Here is a 23,920-nt window from a genome sequence, read left to right on the forward strand (position 1 = left end):
TTATGAGCTCCTCTTGGGGACATTCTCAACCTAGATAACTAGAACACAGATTCCTTCTATAATCAACAACACACACTATAAGTAATATCATTTCCCAACTTATCGGGTATATTGATTTATCGAGCTAAACCTCACCCTTTGATAAGTCAAAGAAATAAATATTAAATATATGTGCTTGTTATTATATTAGGATTAAGAGCACACACTTCTATAATAACTAAGGTCTAGTTCTTTTATTAAGTCAGTACAAAAAAAAAACTTACCTAAATGGTCCTACTCAATACACTTAAAGTGTACCAGTGTAATTTATTAATCAAGATAAACTAATACTTAATTACACTACGACTATTCCGATAGTTTGTTCCTTTCCATCTTAGTCATGAGCAACTGTTTATAATTTATAAAGAACCGATAACATGATCTTCTGAGTGTGATACCACACTCCATGTTATCTACTATATAAATTAATTGAACAATTATATTCAACAAATAAATGTAGATATTGACCAAATATGATTCAACAATTATAAAGAGTACGCACTTCCATAATAACAGAGGTCCTATTCTTTTATACAGTCAGTATAAAAAAAATAATCTCAAATGGTCATGTTCAATATACTCAGAGTGTACTAGTGTAATTTTATAGTCAAGATAAACTAATACCAAATTACACTACGACCGTTTCAATGGTTTGTCCCTATCCATCTTGGTCGTGAGCTCCAATTTATAATTTATAAGGAAATGATAACATGATCTTCTGTGTGACACCACACACCATGTTATCTATAATATAAATTAAATGAACAACTATATTTAACATAAATGCAGACATTTGACTAATGTGATTCTTATTTCAAAATAAATGTTCATACCAAAATGTAGACTTTTAGTATACATCCTAATAAGGTGTTCATCGCTAATTAGAATAGTTAGATTAATTAGGGTAATTTAGTTAACTATATTAATTAGATTAATTAAATTGAAATAACTCTTAATATCAGAATTTCATTATTGATGATATGAATCATATCAAGCCCAACGTTAAGAGTTTTTTTACCAATTATTTCTTATTATATTTTAACACCTTCTAGAAGTCAAAATAAATAACAAATAGTATATTTAAATTCCTTGCAACATCATAAATCCACAGGAATTAAAATAAATGCAATCGGAGCTCTTTAGGTTCATCAGTGAATTTTAGTCAAAATCCACTGATGGATCTAGAAAGCTATTATTACATCTATTTCAATTTCTATGGATTTCTAATGTTGTAAGGAGTTCAAATATACTATCAATTATTTATTTTGGCTTCTAGAATGTGTTAAAATATAATAAGAAATAATCGATAAAAATCCTCATATGTTGGGCCTGATATGAATCATAACAGGCACATGTTGGGCTTGATATGATTCCATATCAGGCCTACGTTGGACCTGATATGATTCATATCAGGCCCACACATGGGGATTTTTGTCGATTCTTCTAGATTAAATTTTAAGACCTTCTAGAGGCTCAAATATGATGATACTCAACAAAAATATTTTTTTTTAAAAAAAACAAATATTAGTAACAATTCAATTTGTATTTACCACCTACATAATGTGATTTCAAATCTCATGAAAGACATAATTCACACAAACTACATCTCCAGTTACAAAAAAAATTCTTTGTATAAAAATTAGACATACCTATCAACACCTTTGCAAAGAAGAAAATTTTTCTTTTTTGAACTCTCTATGTCAGAATAAAATATCAAGTTGCCAAGGTCTTCATAAAAAAAGAAAACTTGTTGATTAAAATATGCAAACTGAATTATTACCTCTCAATAAGATCTTCAGAAGATGAATATTTCTCCCTAATGAATACACTAGATTGAGTCATCTTACAAAACTCAAAGCCAAATTTCCTGATAGCAACAAGAAATGCAGCTTCATCTGGTGATTCTGCTTCATAAGTAAAGCTACCCATTTTCTCATATGGTTCAGGAATTACACTGTGACACAATGCAAGGATCATGAAAAATAGAAGAATGGTATCAGTTGTGGGTTCCTTTGCCCAATTTCCATGCATAAGCTTGTCATCTTCAAAACTAGAACCTTTAATCATAGGTTTTCTTGGATTATCACTTTTGAAATTTATTAGGTCAACGTTGGGCCTGATATGAATCATATAGGGCCCAACGTGGAGGTTTTTTTGCTGATTCTTTCTTATTATATTTTAACATTTTTTAAAAGTCAAAATAAATAATGGATAATATATTTGAACTCCTTACAACATCATAAATCCACAGGAACTGAAATGAGCACAATTGGAGCTCTCTATGTCTATTAGTGGATTTTGACCAAAATCTACTAATGGACCTAGAGAGCTCCGATTACACTCATTTAAGTTCATGTGGATTTTTAATATTGCAAGGAGTTCAAATATTCTATCCATTATTTATTTTAACTTTTAGAAGATGTTAAAATATAATAAGAATGAATTAGCTAAAATTCTTATACGTCGAGCCTAATATAACCATATTAGATTCATGTTGGACCTAATATAATTTCATATCATCCATACGTAAGTCAACCGCGGATCATGACACCACGGACCCTCACTTGTCTCAAGTGGCATGACAAAAGTGGGGTAAATTTCACCCTGCCTGTACAGGTATTACCCCAACCTCTCACAATGAGGTGGTGGGACCCACTACTTAAGTGTGAGTCCCACCATCCCAATGTGAGAGGTTGGGACAGTGCCTGTATAGATAGGATCGAATTAACCCAAAAGTGGTGAGGGGTATGTAATGTTGTGTGTCAGGAAGTACGATAGACAACTTTTCTAACACACGGAAACAACATCCACGTCTCTGCCAACCCTTCTATCTGTTAGCCAGAGGCAGTAGGCCAGCCTACAAGAGATAGGATCTCTGCTCTGTATAAGTAATCAAGCGTCCATTGGATCGAGCATTGTGAGTAGTTTACCAGCTTAATTGCTGTGCTTCTTCTCCGTTTTTGTTGTGCTCATGTTCTTCTCCAGCAAATGACATTCTTATACCCTTTAATAGTTAGGTTTTTTTACTTAGGGTTTAAACGAATAATTTTATATTAATAATTTTAATTAACTTTTAGTTAAATATGATTAAGATAATTTAGATATATTTAATAAAATATAATAAAATTATATATATAATTTTTAATTTTATTAAAAAAATATTTAAATTAATTTTTTTATTTTTAATTAATATATTTTATATTTAAAAAAAATTAAAATTATATTAAGTATAATATAATATGAATCACTGATTGCATCACAACTATTTACAACACTGAACGTAACGTAAAGCATAAGCCCGCTAACTTAGTCAAGCCGATTAGTCCACTTGGGTCGTCGACGGGAAGGACTACGACTTGCCAAGTGTCATTCCATTTTGGTTATCAGCTACACGAGTACAATGCTACCACAAGTTGAAACAGAAGTAGCAAGAGTCTCTCTAGGAGTACATACAACAATTTACCCAAGTTGTGCTGGAGGGCCTCGTCAGCCCTAGATATCTGTTGGAAGCAATTCAAAGATGGAACTTCGCTTTGAGTGTGAATCACTTTCCTTAAGAAAATTTTACCCCCACTATGTTGCTGCTGGGTTTAGTGACAAATTCCCTCCAGGATACTAAAAAAATATAGAATATATAGACAACAAATCTATAGATTCCCCCAAGATAATTTAGAGAATAAAAGTGATTACAGAGAAGATGTTAAAAGGATGTATATATAGTGAACAATGCAACCTTTGGGAAAGGTTGTGGAGACACCTATTCATGAATGGGCACGTTAACTGTCACATCTGTTCACCAAGAAAAATTAATGTAAAATTCAAAATTAAGAGGCTTTAATTCTGAATTTTATCTCTGTGCCCACGTGCCCAAGTGCCCATCTTTGACATATATATAAATATGCTCAACTTGGTCACCAAGGTCACCAATCAAATACAACATATTTGATGCACATCCTTTAATAAGTCTATCAAACATCTTCATTCTTTTCAATGTGGGACTAAAGATATATCACTAACTATATTCAACAATCCCCCACTTAGTAATATTTGTAATCAAATGCAAAGTTATATGTATCTAGTGGGCATCTTTCAACTTAAACCTGCTATTAGTATAAATATTTCAAAATCTCATCGAAATATATGGTAGTTAATGAACTTAAACCATAATTTCTATATGATAAGATTGGAAATATCATACACATATAACTTTTGATTTTTCAAATATGTCCACCGTGAGCTTTAGCACCATATTATGGCCTTGTGCTACCCTAGATTCACAAACGCTTACAAAAGTTTTATTCTCAAACCTTTGAGAGAAGCGACACCACTTCTTGTGTTCGCATAGGTGAAAGACCTTTAAAATCTCGTTTGAGATTTCTTGTTTATGACCAACATAAATTTTCATTAAGAATACTTTATATTCAACCTCTTTTCCATAAGTACTTCATTGATTCTAGTACTTGCTATATGTCACTAATAATTTGTTGTTACCTGTTAGACCTTTAAAATTATTGTGCAATAAGAAAGGTAAGGTTCCCATTATTACTGACAAATCAGAATGGTTTTAGACACATTGCACTTGTAGTGCTTTTTATCATATCTCTCGAGAGTCATTTTGTTAATGGGTTGGCTAGGTTCTTACTAGACCTAACATAGACAACTGTTATAATACCATTAGAAATTAATTGTCTAATATATTCATGTCTCAAGACAATATGTCTTGATTTACCATAGTAAATCTTGCTAAATGCTCTAGACATAGTTGCTTGACTATCACAGTGCAAAGAAATCGCTGGCATTGGTTGTGGCCACAACTCTATGTCTGTCAACATGTCTCAGTCATTCGGCTTCTTTGCCTGTGACTGCCAAAGAAATGAATTCTGATTCCATTGTAGAATGAGTAATGTGTAAGACCGTTAGATTCGATAGAGGGGGGGGTGAATATCGATTCGAAAATCTCGAGTTAAAACGCAGCGGAAAAAGTAAAGAAGTAAAGAGATGAACACTGTTGATTTTTACTTCGTTCGGAGCCTGTGACGACTCCTACTTGAAGGCCCGTACTCCTTGAGTACTTTCGTTGGGCAATTCACTAGCAATTCGGATAATTACAATCTACGTACAAATATTGCTAATGAAAAGAAAGAAAACAAAGCTAACCGACAAACAATGAATTAAAAGAAAACCGGAGTAAGTCGTCGGAGCTTTGTGAACATCGTTGGAGCGCAGAGCAGCAGAGTGATTGGACTCAGAGTTCTCAGAAGACAAATATCTTGAAGCTCCTGCCTGGGGCTTCTTTTATATGCTGCTCCGGGCGCCTGGATCCCCTCCGGGCGCCTGGAATGTGACGTAACACTCCCAACCAGCATGCTCCAAGTGTCAACGTCGTCCTGGGGATAAAATTTGCCTCCGGGCGCCCGGACCCTCACTGTTCCCTACCTGCAAAACAGTGTTAGTCCGAGGCAAATAAACCCTGCAGCACAGTTTGTTAGCACATTTTTACAGATACGCTAAGTAATAAAAATTAGCATCAAGAGTATGACTTAGATTCCGTCTTTCCGAGACCGGAATCTAGTCACGATCTCGACTTAGATATCCGAAATGGATCTAAGCCGGATCGACGCCTAATGTTCCCTTCCTGGGAACGCGTCCTCGCAGTCACTCCCCTCCAGTGACTTACCTTACTTACCTGCCAGACGTCCGGTCAGCCCGTCGACGCCAAGCGTCCGGTCAGCCCGTCGACCCGCTTGGACTTCTCGCCAGCTATCCGGTCAGCCCGTCGACCTAGCTGGACTTCTCGCCAAGCGTCCGGTCAGCCCGTCGACCCGCTTGGACTTCTCGCCAGCTATCCGGTCAGCCCGTCGACCTAGCTGGACTTCGTGCCAGACATCCGGTCAGCCCGTCGACCTGTCTGGGCTTCTCCTGCACACTCGATCAGAGTGTTAGACAACATCAGACTAACTTAACCTAATTTGTCATTCATCAAAACCTGGGTTAAATCGTTAGTGCTAACCGCACCAACAATCTCCCCCTTTTTGATGGAATGACAACCTGGTTAAGTTAGTGAAAACATATGCAAGAAAAAATAAGCATTTAAAGGGTTTTTAAGTTAGTTTGTATTTTCAATTCTGGTTTAGCTAACTTAACCACCTAACTCTCCCCCTTTGGCATTCATCAAAAAAAAAGGGTAAATAGTCATAGTGTAGAGTTACTGAAAACAATAACACCTATTCTTGAAAAATAACGGAGTTTGGTTCAGGATTCAAGGACAAAAGTACAATTTTTAAATCCAAGAAAAGATCAAGTTGACTGGGGGAGTAAAAAGTTTTGAAAAACTTTTAAGTTTAATTTTCAAACATAAGTGTATAAGGTCTAAATTTTCAAACATAAGTTTTCAAAACCAAATTTTCAAAACTAAGTTTGAAAAATATATTTTTCAAAACTGATTCATTTTTCAACACCAAGTTTGTAAAAAAATTCAATTTTCAAAATCAAGGAAAATGATTTTGAGAGGCATAGTTTGTAAACTAATTTTTGTAAAATTTAACCTTCAAATCAAATTATCAAAATTAAGTAAAATCAAATTTAAGAACTAGATTCAGGACAATTTTCAAAGTAAAGTTAATTTAAATCTTTACTTTTAGTTTTCAAAGGAGTTTGGTAAAAGTAAGATCATATTTTTAGAATGTGTTTGTAAAATTTATTTTCCAAAATCAGATTTTCAAAGTGTAAAAGTATTAGATTCAAAACCATGGTTTAAAATACTTGAAAAAGGTCAGTTTTCAAAGACTAGGTAAAATGGATAAAAAGTTTGTGAGTTAAACGAATTTCACAATTTTAAACAAGTTGTTTTTAAACTTTGATTTTCAAAATTAAGTTTAAAATTCAATTTAGAAAACTAAAGTAGTTTTATTTCTCCCCCTGAATTTGATACTTAACTCTAACCAGCTGTCTAACCAATTAGGTACTAACTAACTATCAGAAGATAGTAGCTTTCACTAGGTTAGTCAGATTAAGTAAATTATAATCAGTCAGTGTTTGACTTGACTGATGAACTTTAATCTGATTAATATCTGAATTGTATTTAACGTCCAGACTTATGCTGATGCACTGAAATAAGCATCTTAAGTCTAGACAGTTGACCTATGCATCTCACCCCTTTCTATGTTTGTCAAACACAAGCAAGGTAATCCTAGGGTGTTGGTGAGATGCTCAAAAACTAGTCCTATGGGTACATGCTTTCTAAGGATGTAAAACTAGTCTAAGGCCAAAACTGTTTTTGAAAAATCTAAAAATGGAAAGTTTTGAAAACAAACAAGTTTAACCTATAATTTGATAAAGCCATTTTTGAAAGTATTTTTGAAAGATCCTAGTCTATTAAGATAGAGCATATTCAATGTAAGTTTGAAATGCCACTAGATAAATCCAAAATATTTTACAAATAGTGTAGCTACAGAAGTAGGTCATCACTAAAGCTACTGAGATGATGAAGGGGGTGGTCCAGATCCCAAGGATCGAAGAAGTGCCATCAGCTCAGTGTGGCGGGTGTCCCCGACAGCTCGTAACTCGGCAACCTCTCGCCGTATGTCCCGATGAAAGTCGGAGTTCTCCTGCTGGAGACTCGCCATGGCTCTCTCTAGTCCGGTCATACGGTCGGCTAGAGTGCGGGGAGCGTGTCGTGGTGCTCGAGCTGGGGGTGGTGGTGGAGCCGGTGCGGCTTCCTCCGGAAATAGTGCGAGCATGAACTCGTCCATCTGTGCGTCTGGATCGGGCTGGTGCTGTGCCCCCCTCCGCCAAGTCATAGTCCCATCATCTCTATCTACCTGGATGCCGGCTAGGGAAAAGTTCCGAGAGGATATAACATCGAACTCGGTCATATGGGCAACGTCTCCTCTAGTGACATCAATGTGCAGCGAGGACATATAGGCTGTCAGAATGTGACCAAATGGCATATGGACTCGGCTGTCAGTCACGTATCCGGCTGAGTAAATGGTGGTGGAGAAGATATGTAGGCTAATGTCAATCTCTAACCTATGAATCAGGGCATAAAGTAGGAATGAATGGAATGGGCGCATCACAGCGATGTCCCAAGTGGTCAGTGGTAAAATGCAAAGAACTACAACCCTATAAAGAGCGTAGTCCTGGACTCTAAGTTCTACTGACCTAAACTGTGTCACAGTGGGATCTCTCTCTCCCCCAAAAAAATACGAATACATCGTATCGAGAGTAATATGTGAGTAGGGATCGTCGAACGGTAGATCCCTCGGAGGATAGCACAAAAAGGAGCAAGTAGAAGGACGCAACTCTAAAAACTCTCGGATAGTCGTAGGGGAAAATACGATATCAGTGCCTGCTGCCCTAGTGGTATAGGTGAAGTCGTCTACTTTTACTAGGTTATTGCAAAATTCGGCGCATAGACTTATATTTATTAGACTGGTACATTCGACAAGGTTCCTTAAATTGTAGTGGCCTATAACCTCTAAGGCAGAGGGACATGACCTTAGGAAGAATGCTCTATATATGCAGGTAGTCCTAATGGCCTTATAAATGGTGGACTCAAATTTAATCCTAAGTTCGTCTGTGGGAAACCTAGGGTCTGTACTAGCATTGGAGGGTCCAGCACCAGTATTTGTTCGTTTCCTACTGTATATAAAGAATATTAAAAAAATTTAGAAGACAAAAGAAATTTTTAGAGAGGGGAAGAATGTTTTACCGAGGAGCCATCGAAGAAAAAATATAGATTTGACGACCTCGGTTGAATCGCAACAGCGTCGTCACCGCAAGAAAATTTTGATTTAGAGTACTTTCGCACTGAGGTTCAAAGTGAACCTTGGCAAAAGTGAGAAGGAGTGGGGCAGATGTTGGGGGCGCCTGCTGCCCCTTATTTATAGGGGACTACGGGCGCCCGGATCCTTTTCGGGCGCCCGGGGTTGCTGGGGCGGGGCGCCTGGAATCCCTTCCGGGCGCCCTCGACGAGAATACCAGGGGCGCCCGCCCCTGGTTTTTGACCTTTTTTTTTTTTTTTTTTTTTTAAATTAGAATTTTGAGATTAAAATTAAAACTAATTAAAAATTAAAATTTTGAAATTTAAGTTTTAAGATTAAAATTTTGAAATTAAAATTAATTTAAGTTTTTGAAATTAAAATTTTGAAATTAATTTAAGTTTTAGAATTAAAATTTTGAAATTAATTTAAGTTTTAAAATTAAAATTTTGAAATTGATTTTAAGTTTAAAATTAATTTAAGTTTAAAATTAATTTTGAGATTAATTTAAGTTTTTAAAATTAATTAATTTAAGTTTAAAATTAAAATTTTGAAATTAATTTTTAAGTTAAAATTTTGAAAATAATTAAAATTTTGAAAATAATTTTTAAGTTAAAATTTTGAAAATAATTTTTAAGTTTAAAATTGAAATTTTAAATTTTTTTTTAAGTTTAAAATTGAAATTTTGAAATTAATTTTTAAGTTAAAAATTGAAATTTTGAAATTAATTTTTAAGTTAAAATTTTGAAAATAATTTTTAAGTTTAAAATTAAAATTTTGAAATTAATTTTTTAAGTTTAAAATTGAAATTTTGAAATTAATTTTTAAGTTAAAATTTTGAAAATAATTTTTAAGTTTAAAATTAAAATTTTGAAATTAATTTTTAAGTTTAAAATTGAGATTTTGAAATTAATTTTTAAGTTAAAAATTGAGATTTTGAAATTAATTTTTAAGTTAAAATGAAAATAATTTTTAAGTTTAAAATTAAAATTTTGAAATTAATTTTTAAGTTAAAAGTTAAAATTTTGAAAATAATTTTTAAGTTAAAAGTTAAAATTTTGAAATTAATTTTTAAGTTTAAAATTGAGATTTTGAAATTAATTTTTAAGTTAAAATTTTGAAAATAATTTTTAAGTTTAAAATTAAAATTTTGAAATTAATTTTTAGGTTTAAAATTGAGATTTTGAAATTAATTTTTAAGCCTTATTCATCTCACCTGATCTATATTATCAATCAGGGAATCCTATGATTTTGTGAGATGAAATTAGATTTTTAATTATGGAGTTTTGGTTTAACGTGTGTTAGATTCAGATTTAGTTTTGGTTTCCACAAATAGGCATTCTTCGGATAAATTTCTAAGCTTGGTGAGTCACATGGACATCATTAGAATTAACCAACCTTTCGAAGTTTTCCGAATAGTCCTATCCACGGAACTTAGTACTAAATCTTGGTCTAACTGGTTAGGATTCGTTTAAGGGTAGCTTCGGTCAGTTCCACTTGGCCAAATGCACCAGATCGAAGCCATATCTTTCTAGACATGCAATGCCCAAGCTTCCCTAACGTACTATCATCCAAAAACTTCACCAGTACCATGAGTCAAGTTAAACTTGGTCTCTCTTTAACTAATCCTAATTACCCTGCCGGGTTAGTTTGTTTTGGGTTACCCTGTCGGGTAGGTTAGTTTTGGAGGTGCCAGCTATTCTGGAGCCTCCCCCTGAATTATTGGCCATTAATTTAGATTTTGGGTTTGTGTCGATTCTTTTTATAGTTATAATCAACTTGGTGATAATCTAAATTTTGTTGAGTTTTGAATTTTGATTTTAATTTAGATTTGTATTTTAGTTTTTGATCTGATTTATTCAAGTTTATATAATGTATTTTATCTTTAGGTATATAGAATTGATTAAGTCCTACTTGCGTGGTTAAACACGCTTTCGGGACCCAAGCTTGTTTAGTTGCTTTGTGTTGGGTTAATAATGATTTAAAGGTTTTGTTTGAGTTTGATTTATATCCAAGTCCGGTTTTATTATAGCATGCCTTTTGGTTATTTAGAATTAAATCTAAATTTTTAGATCTTGTTGTGAATTTTTCCAACAATTCTTTTAACTTATTAATTTTATTTTTTAATGATAAATTCTCCTCCTCAAGTGTTCGATCTTGAGTTGGATTCGAATTTTTTAATTGTTCCTTGAGGTTTTGATTTTCCTCAAGAAGCGATTTATTTTTATTTTCCAATTTAACTAATTTTTTATTCAAACACGAGATAATTCTAAAGAATTTACGATTTAAGTTTAGGTATACCTCTTTGGAACCTTCGGAAACGAGTACGGACTCGTGGCTCGATTCGGGTTCGGACCCGTCTTCCGATTCCTCTGATTTGTCTTCCGTTTCAGCTTCGCGAGCCATCAGCGCAAGGTGACTTTGGTGCTTTTCTCCTTCCGATTCGTCTGAGGAGGAATCGTCCCATGTTGCTTTGAGGGCCTTCTTCTTTGTTGATTTTGGTTTGTCAAGTTTCAATCTTGGGCATTCGTTCTTGTAGTGCCCCTTTTTGTTACATCCGAAACATGTGACATGTCTTGAGTCGGCTGGAGAACTGATCTTCTGAAGATCCTGTTTGCTGAAGCTTCTCTTTTTCCTGGTGAACATTTTCCTTACCAGGTTCATCAGGTGTTCTTCGTCTTCAGAGTCTTGATCGGAATCTTCTTCGGATTCGGGCTTGTTCTTCTTTTCTTTAGAGGAACCTGTAAATAAAGCTACACCTTTCTCGACCCCGGCGTTAGTTTGCTCATGAAGTTCTAATTCACAAAAGAGTTCATCCAATTTTAATTTAGATAAATTTTTTAAAATTTTGTAGGCATCTACGATTGATGCCCACAAATTGTTTCGCGGAAAAGCATTTAACGCGTACCTGATTAAGTCTCGATTCTCCATTTGGTGGCCTATCGCGTGGAGACTGTTGAGGATATCTTTGACCCTCGCGTGGAGCTGACTTGCCGTTTCTCCTTCCTGCATTTTTATATTAAAAATTTTATTTAACAGCAAATCTCTTTTTGTTACCTTCGCGTCGCTTGTTCCTTCGTGCAGCTCGATCAGTTTATCCCAAAGCTCCTTAGCGTTTTGATGCGGTCCGACCCGGTTCAGTTCTTCTCGTGTTAGTCCACAGTGTAGAGTATTGATGGCTTTGTTTTCGATTGATGCCTTTTTCTTTATATCATTTGTCCATTCTTCAGGGTCTACTATGTTCCCGGAGTTGTCTATTGGAATTTTGTAAGCCTTTGTGACGCTCATCCATTGGTCGTAGTCTGTCTTCATGTAGACCTCCATTCTCCTCTTCCAGTACGAAAAGTCATCCCCGTTGAATAGGGGAGGACGTACTGTACTGAAGCCTTCTTGTTGAGACATCTTATCCTGCACACACTAAATTAACTGAAAAAAAAATCCCAAGACTTCGTCTTGGATTAGCAGTGCGGGAGAAATAGAAACTCTAAGTTGGTGTTGTACCAATTTAGATTTTAAATGCAACGAGAGAAAAACTTCCAAAAAGATAATAATATCAGTTTGGAATTGTTAAAAAAAAATGATTTCACCCCCTGTCTGATTGGTGGTTGCACCAAATCAGAGCGGTACCTGCTCTGATACCACTTGTAAGACCGTTAGATTCGATAGAGGGGGGGGGTGAATATCGATTCGAAAATCTCGAGTTAAAACGCAGCGGAAAAAGTAAAGAAGTAAAGAGATGAACACTGTTGATTTTTTTACTTCGTTCGGAGCCTGTGACGACTCCTACTCGAAGGCCCGTACTCCTTGAGTACTTTCGTTGGGAAATTCACTAGCAATTCGGATAATTACAATCTACGTACAAATATTGCTAATGAAAAGAAAGAAAACAAAGCTAACCGACAAACAATGAATTAAAAGAAAACCGGAGTAAGTCGTCGGAGCTTTGTGAACGTCGTTGGAGCGCAGAGCAGCAGAGTGATTGGACTCAGAGTTCTCAGAAGAAAGATATCTTGAAGCTCCTGCCTGGGGCTTCTTTTATATGCTGCTCCGGGCGCCTGGATCCCCTCCGGGCGCTTGGAATGTGACGTAACACTCCCAACCAGCATGCTCCAAGTGTCAACGTCGTCCTGGGGATAAAATTTGCCTCCGGGCGCCTAGATCCCTTCCAGGCGCCCGGACTTCCGGGCGCCCGGAGCCATTCCGGGCGCCCGGACCCTCACTGTTCCCTACCTGCAAAACAGTGTTAGTCCGAGGCAAATAAACCCTGCAGCACAGTTTGTTAGCACATTTTTACAGATACGCTAAGTAATAAAAATTAGCATCAAGAGTATGACTTAGATTCCGTCTTTCCGAGACCGGAATCTAGTCACGATCTCGACTTAGATATCCGAAATGGATCTAAGCCGGATCGACGCCTAATGTTCCCTTCCCGGGAACGCGTCCTCGCAGTCACTCCCCTCCAGTGACTTACCTTACTTACCTGCCAGACGTCCGGTCAGCCCGTCGACCCGTCTGGACTTCTTGCCAAGCGTCCGGTCAGCCCGTCGACCCGCTTGGACTTCTCGCCAGCTATCCGGTCAGCCTGTCGACCTAGCTGGACTTCTCGCCAAGCGTCCGGTCAGCCCGTCGACCCGCTTAGACTTCTCGCCAGCTATCCGGTCAGCCCGTCGACCTAGCTGGACTTCGTGTCAGACATCCGGTCAGCCCGTCGACCTGTCTGGGCTTCTCCTGCACACTCGATCAGAGTGTTAGACAACATCAGACTAACTTAACCTGATTTGTCATTCATCAAAACCTGGGTTAAATCGTTAGTGCTAACCGCACCAACATAATGCACGTCTGTTTCTTGGAAGCCCATGAAATAGCTCCTCCACCCAAGGTGAAAATCCAACCAGACGTCGATTTATTATCAGTGATACTAGTTATCCAACTAGCATCTGTATAACCTTCTAGCACCGAAAGGAAATTATTATAGAACAAGGAATGCTACTTGGTTTTCTTAAAATATCCAAGAACTCTTCCAATTGCTCTCCAATGTTCAGTGCTAGGATTATGTGTATACCTTGCAAGCTTGCAAACAGAAAAGGCAATGTCGGGTCTTGTACAATGCATGACATACATTAAACTGCCAATAACACTTGCATAGTCTAATTGACTAATTAATCTACCCCAATTATCTACCAATTTATTCGAAACATCAAATGTGGTATTGGCTTCTTTTATTCTTAGATGACTGAACTTAGAAAGAACTTTATCTATATAGTGTGATTGACTTAGAGCAAAACCCTCACTATGTTTCGTCACTTTTATTCCTAAAATTGTATCAACTTCTTCTAAATCTTTCATCTTAAATTGAAAAGATAAATAAGATTTAATTTCATTTACTCCTTGCATATTTGTTCCTATAATTAACATATCATCAACATAAAGACATATAATTATACCAATAATTTTTGTGAACTTAGAATAGATACATTTGTCTGCCCCACTATGTTTAAAGCCATGTGATAAAATCACATTGTCGAACTTTTCATGCCACTGTTTAGGGGCTTGCTTCAGTCCATACAAGGATTTAACCAATTTGCAGACTTTCTTTTCATGACCAGGAAGTTCAAAACCTTCTGGTTGTTCCATGTATATTTCTTCATCAAGTTCACCATTTAAAAATGCTGTCTTTACGTCCATTTGATGAATATGTAAATTGTAGATTGATGCTAAAGCAAACAAAACTCTTATTGAAGTAATTCTTGTTACAGGAGCATATGTGTCAAAGTAATCAATACCTTCCTTTTGCCTAAAGCCTTTGGTTGTAAGTCTTGCCTTGAAGGTTTGTAGAGAACCATCCATGTTGTATTTTCTCCTAAACACCCATTTACAACCAATAGGTTTTAATTTAGAAGGTGGACCAACTAACACCCATGTTCCATTTGCTAGAAGATGTAGGGGATCGGATGGCCGGCTAGAAGGGGGTGTTGGATAGACGACGCATCTAAATCCATAGCTTCCTCCGTGTGTTAGCTTGCGCAGTGGAATAATACAAAACAAACAAGATAAGCACTAAAGGAAATACAAAGACTTAGAAAGAAAAGCAAACCGCTACACGTTGTTTAACGTGGTTCGAAGATAAGGCTCCTACTCCACTGTTGTCTGTAAGGTGGACGATCCCGATCCGTCGATGGATGACTCCCCGGCAAACTTCGGCTAGCTCACGTAGCTCCTTGTGGGTGGAGAAACCTCACCACAAGTCCAACAAGAACTCTAGAGAAGTTAGGGCACTGGTAGACTACTAATAGAGGTTAACCACCTCTATTTCATCAACCATAACCAAGCTTCCAATGCTTGGTTATATAGGCCACGAGTTGAAAAACTCCACCTACCAGTCGACTGCCAAAACCATTAGTCGACTGCCCTTTATGGAGATTTAACCATTATAACTCAACGACTCGATACCAGTCGACTGATACTTCCATCAGCTAACTGCTCCACTCTAATCGAGCGAACAGAAATATTCTGCTAGCTCCCAGTCGACTGTCCGGTCAACTGTACCAGTCGACTGCCCGGTCGACTGTACCAGTCGATTGCCCGGTCGACTATACCAGTCGACTGCCTGGTCGACTGTACCAGTCGACTGCCCGGTCGACTGCCAGGTCGACTGTACCAGTCGACTGCCCGGTCGACTGTCCGGTCGACTGCCCGGTCGACTGTACCAGTCGACTGATGAAAACATCAGTCAACTGCTACAGTGCTGCAACAGTACCGCTATAGTAACTGCTACAGTAAAATTCTAAACCTAGGATTTTACTCTGAGTACAATATCTCATACACTCGTACCCTCACAACTCACTTGACCCTTCATTGCAGCATTAACCTCTAGCCTTCAAGCCTACTTCATTTGTCTCTCATCCCTCGGATGCATCCAAGCCCATGGCTCGTCCTCAATGTCATCCTTAGTGTATGCCTTGAAGTCGCTTCCCTCGACCATTGTCCTTGCTGCCTTGTCCACGATCCCTCGGATTCTCCATCCTTCACCGGACCTGATGTCATCAAGCTGAGTCATATGTGTAACCTGCAAACTTGCACACTCACATACACATATCAAATAACAAGGATGAATCTAACTTAAACCCTTTTCCCAAACACCAAAACATATGGTCGCACGGACCATTGGGATTGCTCCAACAAAAGAGAATCCATTTCATCGTTTAGTGCTTCCTTCCAGAAACTGGAATCTCTTGAAGTCATTGCTTCATTATATGGTTTTGGATCATCTTCTAAATGCAAAACAATAGGTATTTTACTCAACACCTCATCTCTACTTCCTTCGACCAAAAACATCAATGATTGTGAATTTATAAAATCAGTACCAAAATATTTTTCTTTTCTTGCTCTCTGACTCCTCCTTGGTTCATTAGGAGGTTCTACTGATTTTCGTTTCTTAGTTGAACCAGAATTCATAGTAGTGCTTTGTGTTGCATTTTCAGGGATTTCTTCATTTGATTATTGATCACCTTTTGAATCTTTTAGAAAATTTGTTTCTAAAAATTCAATATCCCTAGATTCTATAATAGTATTAGAATCTGCATCCAACAACCTGTATGCTTTTGAATTTTCAGCATATCCCACAAAAATACTTTTAAGAGCTCTAGGTCCTAACTTGGTCCTCTTAGGATCAGGAACTCTATAATAAGCTATACACCCCCCACACTTTCAAATAACTTAGATTTGGCTTCCTTCCTTTCCATACTTCATATGGAGAAGTTTTAGTTTTCTTTGACGGAATTCGATTGTGTATATAACAGGCTATTAGTAATGCCTCTCCCGATAGATTTGTTGGCAGTTTAGCATGCATAAGAATAGCATTGATCATATCTACCAGTGTTCTATTTTTTCTTTCAACAAAACTATTCTATTATGGGGTGTAGGGTGCACTAGTCTGGTGGATTATGCCATTATCTTCACAAACATTTAAAAATTCAATTGGAAAATATTCACCACCATGATCACTTCGCAGGATCTTAATTTTCCTTTCCAATTGATTCTCAACCAAAATCTTATAGTTCTTAAACATATCAAATGCTTTATCTTTTGTTGTCATTAAATAAACTTGCGTGAATCTAGAATGATCATCTATAAAAGTAATAAAATATCTTTTTCCACCTCTATTTAAGTGACCATTCAATTCACATATATCAGAATGTATTAGTTCAAGCAATTCGGTTGTCCTTTCATTTTTTGGAAAAGGTTTTCTAGTCATTTTCGCTTGTATGCAAATATCACATTTTTCATTTGGACATGAAATTAAACCATGCTTTGACATAAATTTAATTGAACTAAAATTAACATGAGATAAGCGAGCATGCTATAAATTAAATTGAGACACAAGCATATAAGCAGAATTATTATCTTTATTGATACTTAATTTAAACATTCCATCACAAGAATATCCTTGTCCTACAAATACACCATTCCCCTCTTGCATAACAAACTTGCAGAAATGAGATTCTTCCTTATATTAGGAACGTGCAGTACATTCATCAAGATCGTCTTCTTTCCAGAAGTAAATTGCATCTCAATGGTTCCTTTTCCAAGTACTATGGTCGTATCATGATTTCCATCAAGATTTTTTCCTCCTTTGCAGCAAGTTCATAGTTTTTGAATAAATTTCTTTCATTGCAAACATGAACTAAAGTGTTGGAGTCATACCACCAATCAGTAGATTTTTGATTTGTTGCCATGTTGCATTTAGTTATTATGCTGCTTTTAAGATCAACAATCATAGCAACGATATCAGGACTTGGTAGACGTTCAAAAACATTCACAGTTTTTTGTCCAACATTTCCCTCCACCTCTAGTTTCTTGAAAAACCTCCATTCATTTTTGTAGTGGCCTTTCTTTCCACAGAAGTAACATGTCTTGGTTTTCTTTTTGTTAGCAAAAGTTTCAGACGAAGTTTCAGTAAACTTTCTTTTCTTTCCAGAATATCTTGTTTTCTTAGATTCAACATTATTAACCTTATAACCAAACTCATAAGCAAATTTATTTTCATGAATTCAAGTTTCTTCCTTAATTTGAATATGCTTTATGAGTTGGTTTATGGTAAAATCCTCAGAAGTGTGTAACAATTTCTTTATGTAGCCATTCCAAGTGGTTGGCAATTTTGCAATTACAGCAGCCACTTGTAATGGATCAAACACTTCTATTTTCAGATCCTTGAGTCTAGAAACTAAGACAAGTAGTTCATCGACTTGATCCATGACAGACTTATTATCAATCATACGAAATTCAAAAAATTTCATGCTTAGAAATCTGTCAATACCTTGTTTTTCATATGTGTATTTGTTCTCTAAGGCATTCCAGATTTCTTGTGGAGATTTGATTAAACAGAAGAGATCATATAATCTATCAGTTAAGGCATTCAGGATGTATCCTCTACACTGAACTTCATCCTCTTCCCATTTCTTTCGAGTTGCTTTGATCTCATCAGTATCCTTATCAGTTGGTGCAGGAATCGTAGGTAAATCATGCAGTAGTAGATAAGTGACGCCCAATTCAGTGAGGAGGAAGAACAATTTGTCCTTTTCAACGAGTGAAGTTCGTCCCATCGAAACGGTCCAACTTGAATGCATCGAAAACAGACTTTGAACCAGTGGCTTCCATTGTAAAAACGGATCAAAATTTCCTTAAGATTGTTGGAAGCAATTCGAAGATGGAACTTTGTTTTGAGCATGAATCACTTTCCTTGAGAAAATTTTGCCCTCACTATGTTGTGCTTGGTTTAGTGACAAATTCTCTCCAGGATACTCAAAACAATATAGAATCTATAGACAACAAATCTATATATAGTGAACAATGCAACTTTTGAAAAAGGTTGTGGAGACACCTATTCATTCACAATTCAAAATTAAAAGGCCTTAATTCCAAATTTTATCTCTGTGCTCAAGTGCCTATCTTTGACATATATATAAATATACTCCACTTGGTCATCAAGGTCATCAATAAAATACAACATACTTGATGTACATCCTTTAATAAACCTATTAAACATCTTTATTTTTTTAATATAGAACCAAATATATATCACTAATTATATTCAACAATATCTTGACAAGAGCCTTGTTCTAAAGTCTCTGAGATGGATGGATATACATCTTTTTTAATCTCCCCGAACATCTGATTTTTGATCATTTCATTTTACAGGGCGTGCGGATATGACATTGACAATTGCAAGAAGTTGGACTTGGAGATTGAGAAAATAGTGGGTACCACAAGTACGGACTCAGCTGGTGGACACCAATCACACCATAGCTGCTGATATGCTCCGGCCCTAGCCCCGAGCATAAGATAATTAATATTGTCTGAGAAAATTTTTGAAAATATTACTTAAATATTCTTGATAGTGGTTCCTATAATTTAGGTTCGACCTCTTTAGATTTTTTATCGATTGAATTTAAATTAAAATCCTAAATCGATCAGGTGTATTTGACTCAATAATATTCATTTATAATAGTTACGGTTGTAGTAGGTAACTGCTAAATTAGGATAACAATTACAAAATCACATTATTAACATTTATAATAATTATGAGTGTATAATTATTATAATTTATAATTTAATACGTGATAGGGTATATTAATACCGAATATATTCCAGAATAGTTGTATTATTTTAGAAGGATGCATTATTTTGATTAAAATTTTTTTTAAAAAAGTTATTGTGGATTAAAAAAACACTCTTTTAATATTTTTTTACTTATTTTTTCATTAAAAGAATGCTTTATTCACTATTTATGCAAATCCACTAAAAACACAAATTAAAAAGTAATAAACGAAAAGATTTCAATGTTCCACAAAAGAAAAAAAAAATGAAAAAAAAAAAATATATATACCACGCAGAACCCTATCACATCGCATGATCCTAATCTTTATCAGGTAACTTATCAAGTTCCCTAATTTAATCTAATCTTGTTTTCACAAACTGCCGCTAAAAAAGGAATTAAGATACAGGACGATTTCACTCGGTAGAAGTCCTAGACGCCGCCTCAAGGTCCCCAGTAACTGCTCATTCAATGTAACCTCAACCACCGTTACTTTCCCCTCTGAATTCTTATCAGGAACGGATATGACTATCTCTTTCCCTGACTCGGTCGTGCGGATGCTAAGGCCGAACTTGTCATCTAATGAGGACAACTTCCTGCACCATTCAATTGCAGTGTTGTATTCCTCCCTGCTTTGCCAAAATTTATCGCAGAAGCAACCATCAATGGAAGTTACCGCCGTGTCCTGGTCCAAATCCGACATCTCAAACCACGCATCTGCAGCTAGATCGTAGGCGAGGGCCGATCGCAACTTTTTGCCTTCCGCGTCCGTCCCGCCAACCATGAACATCTTCCCTCCACTCAAGCCGTACTGGCAGAAAGGCCGGTGTGGTGCCGGGTTTGGCGCGCCTAGGCGCCAGGCTCCGGAGAATATGTCGTAGACGTTGACCTCGCCAGTACGGCGGTTTTCCAATACGTCCCATCCGCCGAACACCATCAGTTCTCGCCCGATGACGATGGCTTTGCTGCAGCCCTTCTTATAGTTGGGGCGGTTGGGGGCCAGCTGCCGCATCGTGAAGACGCCCGTGTCAGGCTCGTACAGGACTAGGTGCAGCTTGTTGGCGGTGGGCAGAAGCTTGCCCCGAAGGAGCAACAAGACGACGCGATGGTCGAAGCCGGCGGCCTTGCGGGTGCGGTAGAAGGCCGGCGAGTCGAGCTCGTGCTTCCACCGCTTGCAGACGGTCCGCGCATCGAGGATGGCGTGGAAGGGGAGGCGGAGGAGGCAATCGAGAGCGAGGCAGTCGGGCAGCCCTGGAATTAACTCGGCCTCCAAGGACATGGTTCGTCGGAACTGTCGCGGAACGGACGGAACAGGCGTTCCGGCACAAGAACGCTTCATGGCCGGAGCGGTTGGAACAGAACTGTAATGATTGCCCCTAGATGAATCGGACATCGACGGCGCCGAACAGCGGTGAAAGGAAAGAGCGATAGAATGAAGAGTAGCAAACAAGATTTTACCTATTAATATAGTTTTCTTTAAATTAGTTTTTGTAAACAGTTAATTCGAAAAAAATATCATAGAAATATTACTAAGTCAATATTATCTTGTAGTTGATTATTTTTTAATTTCACTCTTATCCATTATCATCTTTAATTAAATATTACTAAGTAAATATTAACTTACCAATTAAAAAATAATATTAAAATAAATTACACATCATTTTAAAACACTAAAAACTAATTAATTTATTAGCAGCGAAAAAAATCCATACAATAAACTATTTTATTGAAAAAAACTAAATGTTGAAAAATAAAATCATAATAATTTAAATTATTAAGAGAAATTTATTTTTATCTTTCTTATGAAATATTTAATCTAGTTGCAAAACGCATTAGATGGAAAAAATTATAAAAATATTAGCAAGTTAATCAAGTGTAAAAAATATTTGAAAAGATCCATGTCACCGGTGGTGCCAGAAGTAGAATGGTTAAATTTCTCTTATGCACTGACCAACTATATTTTTCCAATTTATCATCTCCTAAAGGGTGGGTCATGGGGCTGATCATATAGGATGGATGGTGAATTTTATCTTTTGCTATGACAAGTAGAATGATTAAATTGAATAATTTTAATATTTTATTACAATTGTTGATGTGTATTGGCGTATGATGATATGATTTTTTTAAATAAATTATTAGATACTTTTAATAAAATTGTAATTATTTTAATAAAACAAAATAGATTTTTTAAAATAAATAAATATTTTTTAAAAAAATAATAATTATAAAAATTAATTATTTAAATATTTTTTATAAATTAAATTTTTAATAACTTGGACATCCGTATTGTTTGAATATATTAATATATGTCACATCTTCAAATAGTACGCCGCGTATCTATTATCTTATATCCATATTCATTTTAATTATTTATGGGTCCCATTATCTATTTATTCATCTTTATTTTTTATATCTATTTTTTAAAAAATATATATATAAATCTACTTGATACGGTGATGAAGAGGGTCCCACCAATGTGTCAAAATAGAAGAAAAGCCGCCAACGTAGAGGTCAAAGTTAGATCAGTCAAAGGCCTAGGCCCATGAAGCAAACCAATTAAGCTGAGCGACAACATCGTCTGTCCAATCATGCGTAACCATCCGGTCGACCCAAAGCATGTCCGAACGACCACTCTTTAAAAGCCCACGACCGAGGCTAATAGACAAGCAGCAACTCCCCCGGACCACTGCCCTCGAGCGGGAGGCACGTCTGGTCAAACAAAGGACAACTCTCTAATAACAGTACAGCCGAACGGAAAGCAGGACAATAGCTCTGCTCATTACGTCCGGACTGGAGCTACCCGGTGGAGCAGTGGTCGGTCAGCCATGTGTGAACCCACTAACTATCTTATTGTATCCTTTTGAGAGTTTGTATCGCTGACAGCAGAGCATGTCCAGTAGACAAATCGTACTTTAGAAGCTTCAAGGATGTTACATCATAGAGTTATATGGTTGCTTAAGGAATGATGTCAGGGATATTTTTTGACTTATTTTTTTCTATGATGTCTAGGAAAATGTGTCTATGCATTGAGATGCTTGCATGAATACTACAGTGACACTCTTAAAGGGGGTTCCCATCTACATGAAGAGGTATGTGCAAATTCATTTTCTACCCGCTTTAGCTATAGTTCTTCATTTTTTCTACTCGTCGGAGACTAACTTGAACGTCGGAGGCCAACGCCGGGAACCCATTCCCGGCCCAGCACTAACACTTTTGTGTTGCAGGATTACATGGAGTTTTTGTTTCATTAACTTTCAAGCTACATCCCCAGCTTGCCATCTTCTTCGTTTTTGGACAGGATCATATTTGGCGCCGTATCTGGGAACTCACCTGTAGCCGAAACGCGAAGATGGAGGACGCTGGATGACTCACTACTGTAATGCTATCACAAGAAGACTTGGAAATGTCGATACAAGCGCGAGCTGTAAAGATATTGGAGCAGCGGCCGATCGCTGAGCGAACGACCCTGCGACATTGGTGATGTTGGAGTGTATACTGAAAGCCTAAGCTTTGTAAACATTCATTATGAATAAAGAATCACATTTGGTCTAATTATCTACATTTGTTTGTAGTTGTTCATTTAATTTATATTGTAGATAACATAGTATGTGGTGTCACATACAGAAGATGATGTTATCAGTACCTTATAAATTATAAACAGTAGCTCACGACCAGAATGGAAAGGAACAAACCATTAGAAGGTCGTAGTGTAATTAGGTATTAGTTTATCTTGACTATATAATTACACTAGTACACTCAGAGTGTATTGAGTAGGACCATTTGAGGTCGTTCCTTTTATACTGACTTTATAAAGGAACAAAGACCTCAGTTATTATGGAAGTGTGTGCTCTTAATCCTAATATAATAACAAGCACATATATTTGATATTTATTTCTTTAATTTATCAATGGGTGAGATTTAGTTCGATGAATCAATAAACCCGATAAGTTGGGAAATGGTATCACTTATAGTGTGTGTTGTTGATTATAGAAGGAAACTGTGTCCTAGAGATACTAGGATGATAATGTCCCCAAGAGGAGCTCATAAGGATTGTCTTGTTAAACCCTGCAGGTGGACTTAGTCCGACATGACGATAAGGTTGAGTGGTACTACTCTTGGACTTAGATATTAATTAAATGAGTTGTCGGTAACTCACTTAATTAGTGGACATTTGATATCTTAAACACAGGGAGACTAACACTCATAATAAGAAGGAGCCCAAAATGTAATTTGGGATTGGTGCGGTAGATCAATGATAGTTCTCTAGTGGAATGAATTATCATTGATAAAATTAAGTTGTGTGTTCGGGGCGAACACGGGATGCTTAATTTTATCGGGAGACCAAAACCAATTCCTCCTCTCGGTCCCTATCGTAGCCTCTTATTTATAGAGTACTATACCCACCTATACCCACCTTCTATACCCACCCAAAAGGGGCCGGCCAAGCTAGCTTGGGAATCAAGCTAAGGCCGGCCGGTGGCCGGCCCTAGCTTGAACCCAAGCTAGTAGGGCCGGCCAAATAAAATTA

At 36.7% G+C, this 23,920-nt stretch overlaps 1 protein-coding gene across 1 annotated transcript; it reads right to left on the reverse strand.

Annotated features, from left to right (window-relative positions):
* Positions 1-17,848: 17,848 nt before the first annotated feature.
* Positions 17,849-18,400, reverse strand: LOC121991231. Its single transcript, XM_042545241.1, has one exon. It carries the CDS (start codon positions 18,398-18,400, stop codon positions 17,849-17,851), a length of 552 nt encoding a protein of 183 aa, XP_042401175.1.
* Between the last annotated feature and the right edge of the window lie 5,520 nt (positions 18,401-23,920).

Source organism: Zingiber officinale, chromosome 6B (assembly GCF_018446385.1).
Source record: "Zingiber officinale cultivar Zhangliang chromosome 6B, Zo_v1.1, whole genome shotgun sequence".
In the NCBI taxonomy this organism is placed as follows: Eukaryota; Viridiplantae; Streptophyta; class Magnoliopsida; order Zingiberales; family Zingiberaceae; genus Zingiber; species Zingiber officinale.

Bases quoted from the DNA above. Each gene is read 5' to 3' on its own strand.
- LOC121991231 (XM_042545241.1), bottom strand. From the start codon at position 18,400: ATGGGACGAACTTCACTCGTTGAAAAGGACAAATTGTTCTTCCTCCTC.